At 38.7% G+C, this 11373-nt stretch overlaps 1 protein-coding gene across 1 annotated transcript in view; it reads right to left on the bottom strand.

The window, feature by feature from the left end:
- Positions 1–11373, bottom strand: part of raver2 (ribonucleoprotein, PTB binding 2) — an 85464-nt gene that overhangs the window by 4333 nt on the left and 69758 nt on the right. The window contains exons 10-15 of the mRNA XM_005803912.2: positions 10158–10510; positions 8520–8628; positions 6531–6712; positions 5790–5900; positions 4064–4165; positions 2863–3081 (exon numbers count right to left, since the gene is read on the bottom strand). Of these exons, the coding sequence (XP_005803969.1) occupies positions 2863–3081; positions 4064–4165; positions 5790–5900; positions 6531–6712; positions 8520–8628; positions 10158–10510 (1076 nt within the window). The remainder of the gene's footprint in view (positions 1–2862; positions 3082–4063; positions 4166–5789; positions 5901–6530; positions 6713–8519; positions 8629–10157; positions 10511–11373) is intronic.

Here is an 11373-nt window from a genome sequence, read left to right as displayed (position 1 = left end):
AAGCTGTTTAAAAAAAAAAGTTATTCGGCAAAAGGTCATTTTAACCCACACTGTTTGCTTGAATAAGCCTGTAGCAGTTAAAATGACCTTAATCATTTCTATTCTGGTGATTAATGGTTTTTGAAGGGCAATTTTGTTTACAAAGAAACGATCATTAATTTTATTTATGGTTTCGGATGTGTGTGAGGTTTTCATTTCCATTTTATTTAATGTTTTTGGTTGCTGTGTTTTATTTTGAATATTTAAAATGTCTTGTAGTTCCTGTGTAGAGTGTTCTTTAAAAATGTAGGTTTATTGGTCTTTGAGAAGGAAACCTTTTATTATATTGCCATTATCCATGTATTACTTGAAATTGGACTCAAAAAAATCAACATTATAATTTCTTGAAATAATTTCAGGGACAATTTATCATCCAGTGAAATTTGTTATTGTGACAGGCCTACGTTTGAAGTGGAACAACTTCATATTCTAGATGTTTAAAGCACAACAGTTAAATGAACCAGCAAAGTATTCCTCATCCTATTACTGGAATACTGTTGTCAAATGCCTAAGCAGATGATGCATAAAAACAGATAAGTTAGCGTTGCAATTAGCTTTTATTATTAAAACAGTAAATAAATAAATAAACTTTATTAGGCATTATGGGAAGAGAACATATGTGATATTGAAACCACAGCAGAAAACAAGCTCTATGTATAATGAATGTAAAGAAAGTCCAAAGGAACTTATACACTTTGACAGAAATGGATGCTAACTACAACCAACTTTGTTTGATTTGTTAACATGTGGTATTATCAAATTCCCTAACCATCAGCAACATCCAGTATTAGCAATATCCCAATCAGTCACACTCTAATATTTCATTAAAATCAAAACTATCATGTGCTCAAACAATAGGACGCCTCAAAGTGAAGAAATAATCAGGACTGGGCTCCATTCAACTGAAAAAGATCTTTCAGACGCTGCAGTATCGAGTTTTCTCTACAGCAACGGAAAACAAATCCCAACACGAGTTTCTGTTGCCGAAGGTATCTGACTCAACACACACAGCTACAACGTTCAGAAAACACACATCTCATTGTAAACATATTGACACTGTTTTGATACAACTTGTTGATAATTAAACTTCTAATATATTTTTGTGCTGTTCCAGTTAATCCTCAGTGGACAAACTCCATCAATCCATCCTAAATTAATCATATTCATTTATGATTAATTTAGAGACTTGACCTGCATAAGGTCTAAGATCCTAAATATTCTCAATGCTGTTAAAGAGAAATACTGAGTGGAAAGTGAAAAAAGGGAGCAGCTCTTGTACAGATTCAGCAGGGCGTCACTGCAGAGCGAGGGGGCCACAGAGGCAGTTTGCACAAACAAACGTAAATCTCACTAAAGGCGAGACCCAGCAAGGAAGTCTGGAACTGTTTGGTTTACGTCGTCAGTGTTCCTTTCTATGAACCTCCTGTAGATTATACAGCCTTAAACTTCTTCAACAAAAACAAGAGAAAAGAGAATGCCAAGCAAGCTGCACTGATGCTTTACCTCTATGGTATCATTATATTCATAATTATATATTTAATAGGAGGGTGTATGGAGGAATAGTTGTTAGCACAATCACTTTGAAGGATTGGCTGGGTACAGAAAGTGTACCAACCTTTCTGTAAAAACCCTGATGTAATTCAGGGTTCTGACATTTTTCCACAAATCTATTTTGACTTACATTTCCACTGTTCCCAGTTGTTTACACATGTTTAAATTATTAATAATTAAAGTTAAATATGGATTTATACCAGATATTTCCACAGAGTGCAAACTTAAATATCTTGAAAATACCAGATACAGGAAGGAAGGGAGACAGAGAGAAGGATGGACACAAGGAACAGCACAATGAAGAGATTAAGGAAGGACAGAAGAGAGGTAAGACATACCTCCCTAAATACAAGAAAAACATAATGGAGTAAGAAAGGAAAGATGGAAAAACAGAAGGCAGGAAGAAGAGAAGGAATGTGACAAGAACAGAACAATGGAAAGAGGAACAACTAGGAAATAATAGACACAAGGAGGAAGAAAGAAATGAACCAAGGAAGGGCACAAGAAAAGAAGGGAAAAGGAAAAACATGAGAAAGGAAGGGATGAGACAAGTCAGGGGAAACAAGGAAGGATGCTAGGAAAGGAAATGGGTGACAAAAGGAAGACAGGGAAAAGAAGGACACAAGGACAGAATATAGTAGAGGATGTTTGAAATAATATTTTCAATCCTCTTATTTAGTTTTTTCCACACTTAGCTATGACTGTAATATGTTAGTGAAAAACTTTTCAGAAACACTTTGTAAAACATTTTTGCCTTGAAAATTTCAAGAAATACAGAGGAAATGAAATCCAACGATTTAAAATAATCATAAACCTGAACATATTCAGTTAATTTTTTCCACAGGAAGTGTGGTGATTGAGAACACGTTAACATTAATAAACCTGCCATTTAAGCTTGAAATAGAATGAAATTCTGTTTGTTTTTATTGTAATGCAACCTTTCACTTTCATTAAGTCTTTATAAAATTAACGGTCTCCTAAATGCATAAAATACAAAGATGTTTGAACCAAATATTTGAACTTAAATTTACAATGGTGCGTTACAGACAGAAACTGCCAGACAGAAAATCATACAGTAAAAAACCTAACCTGCTGATTAAATTTGTGTATGAAAGTCAAAGGCACTTAACTGCAATACCAAATACTAAGATTTTCTTTTTTAAGCCGATGAAAATATTATATCATTACCTCTTTTCCCTCTGAGCTTCACTTAGAAAAGTATGAAAGTACAAATGGCCAACAGCTTGATGCCTTTATGTAATTTTTACTCACATAATAATACGTGTTCCAGTCGGTGGCTGCAGTGTGTGCATGTGTGACGGAGCTGGGTGTAGCTGCAGGTGGGTGTGGAGATCCGAGGAAGCCGGGCATTAAAGGCAGGGTGCTGTAGGCTGGGAGCACGGCGGCGGCAGGTAGGACTGCGGGAGGAGGTGCTGGACCATTACTGACTGCGTGCAGTGGGACCCCCAAAGGCTTACACACTTCCACTTCCTGCAACACACACACACACCGATGCAAAAAAAGATCAGTCAATAAAAGCTGCAAGGATGAAACTACCCCCTAAAATTGTACACTTATAATTTGCATCTCATGATTTTGCCAGCTGTTAACTTTTCTGCTCTCTAGTGGTTGTTAAAGGCCATACTCGATATTTATCACATTTGTTTATGACACTCAGACGAAACCTGTATAAAATATTCCCGTGAACATAAATTGAGGTCATTATCAAAGCTTCAGCTGCTGAATACCACACATGCATGCATGAATAAATCTGAATGTAAACCCTTCAGAAGACCTTATGAATTTATACAGACTCATTCTGCACACTAAAATTTAATAAATGGTTCTCATTAATCATGTTCTCACAGCATTACTGAAGACAACCATACACACACACACACACACACACACGGGGTAGATAAGTTTATATCAGGTGCTGGGTGCAGAGTGATGCTTTTCTCCAATTTACTTACACCCTTAAAGAAGACATCGGTGTCAACCAATCTGAACAATCATGCAAATAGTGTTTATGCCAGAGGAGGAATCTGAGGGATACGACACGGTTTACTTTGGAGAGAAGCAAAACCTCATGGAGAACTTTCTCTTTATGCAGATGCTCCATACTGGAAGCAGTCTGCAACCAATTTTAATAATGAAGTGAACTTCATCTATTGAAATGTATGTGATTGATTTGAAATGACTTCTGTTAATTTTGACAAAGTGCCACAAGACATTTGTTGCGAATTGGTGCTTATATGGATTAATTGAATGGAAACTTGTAGAAACGTGCCTTGCATCAAGCTTTCGATTAAATTTATTTACCTATATTTACATGTAAGGATTTTCATTGCTCATCAACTTACTTATGCTAAAACAAACTTGTTCTTTTGCTACAGAGAACGCTGATAAGAAAATGTTCAGTGTAAATGGAGAGAATATGAGGTGTTGGTTGCAGCTTGGTCAGACTGTGTACCTTGCTGGCGAAGGCCTGGTTGGTTGTTGCAGGCTGGGAGTAGTACTGAGTGACAGCCTGCATGTAGGTAGTGTAATCCCCGTAGGTGGAGGCGGCAGGAACCTGGAACACAACCAGCTTACAGTCACAGAAATTACTATCACTTCACAAGTTGATCCTAATTTATAAACAAAAACTCTGAGAACAGGTTGGGAAGCCATTAAAAAAATCTTTTACTATAAACTGTGTTATGCAAAGGATTTTATATCCTCCAAACATGCATTTTTTATATAATGCAACCACAAACTTCAATATGTTTTTTTTTAAATTACAAAATATAATCCAACCTTCTAACATCTTTTAACAGGATGTTCCTCGTGTGAGCAGCTTAATCTCAGTATAAATCCAGATGTGAAGGTTTCATATGTTTGTTAGAGAACATTAGTGAACAAAAAGCATCATGAAGCCCAAGAACACATCAGGTAGGATTTTAGAGGTTTTGGGAAAGTATAAATCCAAAGATCCTGAGTTTCACAACTCAGACGGGAGAATCTGTTGATCAGGGAACTATTACTTGCTCTCTTCACCAATCTGACCTTTACGAAAGAGTTTCAAGAAGTGTATATGGAAGAAGGTGCTCTGGTCAATGAGACCAAAATTTTAATCGAAGACTTGCACTGCACCTTGACCTGCACCCACCACCCCTACTATGAAACATGTTGGTGACAACATCATGCTGTGGACATGCTTTTCTTCATTAGCGAGAGGAATGTTGGTCAGAGTTAGTGGCAAACCTGGAGAAAAATAAATTCAAAGGCACCAAAAGACCTGAGACTAGGGCAGAGGTTCACCTTCCACCTGGGCAACAAAACCAAAATAACATAAAGTATCTACAGCTGTTCAATATTATTTACCAAAGTTGCATAACCACATTATTTTTTCTCTACTGTAAATCAGTAATAGTGAAAGGGAGGTGAGAAGTTGCATGGCAGGAGGCTCCATTATGTAAATGACAAAACAGTGAAAACTGCCTAAATACAAACCTGTTCAAGGCTTACCAAGTGTCACCCAGTTCTTATTAAAGACATGCTAAGTTATTCTCCATGGATATGTGGACAAATTGAGGTTTTTAACACTATTTTATTCCACTCTTAAAAGTCAGAGGCACAATATTCTCAGCCAGGATGAATTTGCTCTTTGAGATTACTTTGTGTTACCCAGGGTCTCTGCAGAATTCTCCACCTCAAATTTAAGGGATTTTAAGACCATTATGAATTAAATTTAAGACCTGCATCACAACAGAAATGTACAAAAGAAAGTTTCATATTGTATATATTTTAGTAGAGCCAGACTTTTTGACAAAATGCATGTAACATTGTGTGGGTTGGCAACAGAATTGAGCCAGTGAGAACATTGTACAGCCAACCGCAGATACATTTACATTTACCCACAATAGATGCAAAAAACTGGCAAGTTAGTTAGCAAGAGTATATAGCAGCTAGTTAGCGGTAGTCTCAACTATCTCAAGTTACAGAACAGAGTGAAGATGTCTGTGTGTGACTCAAATGTTTGCCTGAAAGAAAAGTCCCTCAAGAAAAATAAACTACATAGAAAGTTCTGCCAAAACATTTAAGACCTGTGAATAACACATTTAAAGTCAACTTACATTTTTCTAACAATTGTGAGACATTTTAAGGCCTTAATTGTGGAAATAAGATTTTTTAAGGATGCATTTACATCCTGTTACCTGTGTGTGCTCCTTGCTGTAGTCTGCGGCCGTGCCATCCTGTGGGGCGGCGGTACTGTAGGTGTGTGCCTGCGCTGCCTGGTAGTGCTGGTACCACTGGTGCATGGCCTCCTAAAGTACAGATCAGCCAGAATCAGGAGAAAAATGTCAGAGAGATGTTTGCTCTGATTCGCTTACTAGTTTTCGTGCATCCTACTCCTCACCTCAAGCTCCCTTCATTGTCACTCATTAAGCATCGTTCCTACAGACAGCTCTGTCCCGTCCTCCCCTCCCCACCCTTGTCTCATCCTTCCAGACAAATTAAGCCGACTGTTTTATTGGTTATCTAATCATGACTCATTTGTTTGGAGAAGTAGATTGTAATTAACATTTAGAAAAGGGGCTTTCTTCTCGCCGCTAAATATCAGATATGTCATTTGCTGCTGGAGGAGGCAAGACGACAAGTGGAGAAGGAGAAACGGAGTGACAGGGGAGAAAGAGAAAAGAATGGATGGGAGGAACAGACAAACAGCCCGTAGGAGGGCTTCACGACTTATTTTGAGAGGAGGGCTGAGAAACGAGGGGAGCAGGGGACAGATGGAGACACACGCTGCCAAATCCACTCTCATTCTGCCTGTCTCTTCTCCCAGAAACCCACAGTTAAATCTCCCCATCACCTATGCAATTCAGGTGCTAACTGTGACCCAGCAGAGCAACAGATATCCACGTATTAGCATATTTGTTTTGCAGTATTTGCAGTACCTGCGTGTAGGCTTGGTTGTACTGGGTGAAGTCGGAGGAGGTGTCGGAGTTGTACGGGGCGGGGGTTGTAGCCACCGCACTGTGGGAGAATGAGGCAGCGCCCTGCGAGACCACAGGAGCCACTGGGGCCCCGTAGATCCCGGTGCCCGGCTGTCCTCCCTGAGGCTTGTTAGCCACCGAGTCTGATGGGAGACAAACAAGAGACGCAGTGTATGAGTTCAGATGTACAGAGGCTGGTCAAGGTGGTGTGCTGCTTGACTTTTTCCACATTTTATCACGTCAGCCACAATCCCCTTCTGGGAGCAGACCAATACAAAGTCAAATATAAGATAATGTAAAAAACATGGATAATTTTATAAATTTTTATTTCCTAGAAATAAAAATCCAACATGTGCAGTGTGTGTATTTAACCTTCCTGAGTCAATATTTGAAAGAGTTTTTGTTCAATTCCAGATGTTAAGTCACTTACCAGCTTTGAACATCTACAGATTAAAATCATTTGCTTATTCTTTGAATAATTGCTCAAGTTCATCAGATGGGGATCAGATGGGGGTTGTTGATAAACATCAGGTTCTCCCACATATTTACAATTATACTAGGTCTCGACTTTGACTAGGTCAATGAAACACATGAATATTCTATAATCTCAACCATTCCAATGTAGTTCTGGTTGTATGTTTAAGTCAGTGTTCTGGAGGAAAGCGGACCTCTGCTCCCAATCAGCAGCTCGTCTCAAGAATTGCTTTGTATTGAACTACATATTTCATCCAATCAGCGGTGACCATTTTAACCAATCACTGCCAGGGCAGACAAAACCAGAAGATCCATAAACCATAAGCTACAGCGTAGTACAAGTTAAAAAACAAGCTACTGTGCAAAATAATAGTGTCTTTTCAGGTGGGTGGGGTATGTGTAATCATATAATAATGTTATTACATTAATATGTTAATCACTTTCCAGTTAAAGATTAACGTTTTATTGCCCCAAAGTAACTGGTAGGGAAAGTTGAATGTCACAGCAGGTTTTACTGGGTGCACTTAGGAGAGGAGCAGCATGGTTACTCATTATTATCCATTTAGGTAATATTTTTTTTCATTTATTTTACTTTTAAATGTGACCAACTTTGTTGACTAGCTTGTTTTAAGATCTACCGGTTGATTACCTAGTTAGCATTTAATGCAAGTTCAAGAAATGTATGTCATTGTATTTTTTGTGTTTGCCTTTTTTAAGACTACGGTGTTTAAACCGCAAAAACCCAGTGGACCATTGGTGGACTGCTCTAGCGCCCCTAGCATGTTTTCAGGGGGAAACCCTGCGTGTGTTATGACATTTAACACCCATGGATAATTTTTCATTTCACGCTAAAAAATGTTGAGCGTTTTTTTCCCCATGTTGTACATTCTGCTGCTGAAAGTGACTGCTGCTGTCCACAAGTTTGTTTTCTTCTAACAATGTCCAGGTGGGTGGAACTTGTCAAAGTAACTTCCACATGAGTGGCAGGATCCACAGTTACTCAGCAGAACACTTCATGGCCTCCACCTGTCAGAGGATTTGATGTTGCAGCTGACTGGAGAATAGAAGCTTGACACACACAGATGATCCAGGCTCAGACTGGTGTTTTTTTTCCAGAGCCTCCAACCAGAGCAGAGCTACATGGAAAAGGCATGTTGAGCCATAAATGTTTACACGGTACTGAATGTACATCCACCTCAGGGAAATGAATGATGCTGCAAGAGAGATTTAAAATGTGACTCTATGCTGACTTCTGCTGCCTTCCACATATAAATAAGCAAACCAGGTCAAATTTATCACCTCACAAATCAAGCACATATTGTTTGGATATAAAATTTAGCATATTCAATCCAAGAGTAGTTTTGGTAATAAAGGTGGACCATCCACTATAGTCTTACTATGACACCATTTGTCCAACAACTTGCACAATAAAAGACAAAACCTAATCAAGCCTTTTTTCCCCGTTTTCACACTCACTTTGCAGAACAACTCCCGGCATCACGCTGGCCAAGTTCAGGTAAGGATTGGAGGGCAATCTCACTTCTTTAGGAGGATCGCCCAATAAAGAATTTTGACCACAGTTTACCTGATGAGAGAAAGACACTTTAACCACACAGTGCTCCTTCCAATTCATAATAATGTTTTATTTTGCATTGATTTGTCACATTAAATACATTGACATTTGTGTACCATACCAAAATGTTTGAAAGTTCAAGAGGTATGAAAAGGTTTGCAAGGCGCTGTATTTATAACACAATAACTAGGCTTTATAGCTGAACTTTGTGAAAAGGTGTTCTGTTAATTACACTTCCTTTCCAATTAAAACATTTTAAGACAATCCCAAGATGGGAATTAGTTCCCAGAAGAACCTCAGCGCTGATTATGCCTGTACACCGACTTGGGAGGAATCAGGTTAAAGTACTGTAAAAGTGTTGTGTGGTAAACGAGGCGCAATCAAAGAGCAAACCAGTTGGCGCAGGTGAAGACTGCAAGGGATGTCAGAGAAGGAAAGACAACCATGAAGGGAGAGAGGCAAACTGAAGGTCTTAAAATGTCAGAAAATTACCAGGTTCAGTAGCGAGAAATATAGACATTTTAGCATTTGCTGACATCACTGTTGCTAGAGACGTCAGCAAAATGTAAATTTCAATTTTAAATTTCATGTGAAAGAAAATGGCTATTAAAAAAACAGAGGGTGACAAAAAGCATATAGGTTTATAAAATCAACAGTACCAGCCTTAATTATTGGTAGTGAAGGAACAATGGAACAGCCTGTATTTTGATACATAAAATACATATCATGTAGTAATCTTTAAAAGAGCCTGCTTTTATGTCCAAGTGTTAAAGTATTATGTTACATGAACATTGCATTTTATTGTTCAGTTGCAATGTTTGTTGTTGCCAGAAGAAAATAAAACATATATTATATTTACAGTTTATGACTAATATAGTTGCAAAAGTTGTGTCCAGCCAATAGTTACACTCAAAAAGAAATGGTCAAATCCTTAATCACAGTAAATTACTTGTTACCAGCAGTTACAGCTGGTTCTTATTAGAGCTGAAACGATTAATTGGAATAATTGTGATGAATTGATTATCAGAACAATTGTCAACTAATGTAGTAATTGATAAATCATTAGCTGGCAAATACAGACTCAAAAAAGGCCCTTTTGCTGAAAGAACACAGTCAGTAACAACCTTTGTAAAAATGTCCTTAACTCAAGTGGCATAAATTCATCTTTTGCAATAATTTATAGCAAATGATCGTCTGTACAAAAAATAGTTGTTATCTAGGAATGCTGTTATTGCATTTTAGGCCAAATATGTCATTTTCTTTGTATCTTTTAATGTAATTCTAACACTGCATTAGAAAAAGTTTTAGTGTTTAAATGAAAATCTGCAGAATCAATTAATCAATAATAATCGATAGATTAATCTAGTGTTAAGATAATCACCGGTTCCAGGCCTGATTCATATTAAATAAAGAAGAAGCGTGGTGTAATCCGGTAAAACAAAAGTCTTCAAAGACTAGAAAAGGGTGATCTTGGCTGATCTTGCATGCAGAAAGAAGAAGCTATGGAACAGGGTGGCGTTATTACACCTTGCTATGCTCACCATGTTAGTCAGGCTGTTACCATCTGAGCTGCTGTGCTGGCCTGATGATGTATACCCTCCTCCAGGGGGCTTAGGTGGAGGCGGGCCAAGGCCTGAGTTACTTATACCCAAAGAGAACGTCTGCCCCTGTGGCTGGGCGCTCCCCATCGTCCCGGGAGGAGCCGGCTGCCTGTCGCAGGAGGTGGGACAGGAAGAGGAGGAAGCAGAAGGGGTTGTTGACACAGAATGGGAGAGGTTTTGGTCTCCCCCGCCTGTTCCTGCTCCTCGACCCTGAAGGTATGGCATCACACCTGCTGCAGACACCACTACTGTAGAGTTGTGGGTAGAATTTGGCACAGACTCCTGGAGTAACTCTACGATGAAAAAGATGGGAAAACATATGAGATTAAAAAGAAGAAGCAAAGGAAATGAATGAGAGGGAAAGGAAAGATAAGAAAGGAGAAAGATAGCGCAAAGAAATAAAGTAGAGGAAATTAAGCAAAGTAAGGTGGGAGAAGGATGCCAGACTCTATAAGAAACAGCTTTTACTGATGACCATCAGTGTCTATCTCCTCTGGAAGAAAAAACTGTCTCGGTGAAACCTGAGATTCTAGCCTGACTGTCTCTGTAGAGCTGACTGTAATATTTTACAATGGGCTTCCTGCTCATCCTTCATCACTTATCATGCTCATCTACAGCTCAGCACTTAGCTGCACACTCCCGATATCTCTTTTGCTCACTCCAGGGTTTAATAACAAAAAGATGTATGTACACATATAAACAAAAGACACACACATACAACACTAAAGGTGAACACACAGTCATAAATATTACAGATCTAATAACGCTGTGACAAATAACCTCTGCAGCACAATGACAGAACTGGCTCTAACGAGCCTTAAGGCCAACATTCCAAGCTAACATTGATTATGGCTTTACTTCACAAACAAAACACACAGAAGGACAGACCCACAAATACATTAGTACACGCAAATGTCTGCTTTGTCTCTGTGCATTATATGTGAGATATCATTTCCATTTAAAGCAACAACAGCTCATCTCTGCTGGGGATTTAAACTGAAAATGCACCGCTGCTTCCTGGGGATGTTTTGTACAGTAATGTACAGCTGCGAGATATTCGGCTCTGACAACCCAAACGCTTAGAGTTTGTGTCAGCAAGTTCACATGTCTGCAATGATCTTCCAGTATGAAGATATCCCTACCTTTGGGCACTAGA

Source organism: Xiphophorus maculatus, chromosome 9, assembly GCF_002775205.1.
Source record: "Xiphophorus maculatus strain JP 163 A chromosome 9, X_maculatus-5.0-male, whole genome shotgun sequence".
Lineage (NCBI taxonomy): Eukaryota > Metazoa > Chordata > Actinopteri > Cyprinodontiformes > Poeciliidae > Xiphophorus > Xiphophorus maculatus.
Note: the sequence above shows the minus strand (reverse complement) of the source record. Positions and strands in the feature narration are given on the sequence as shown.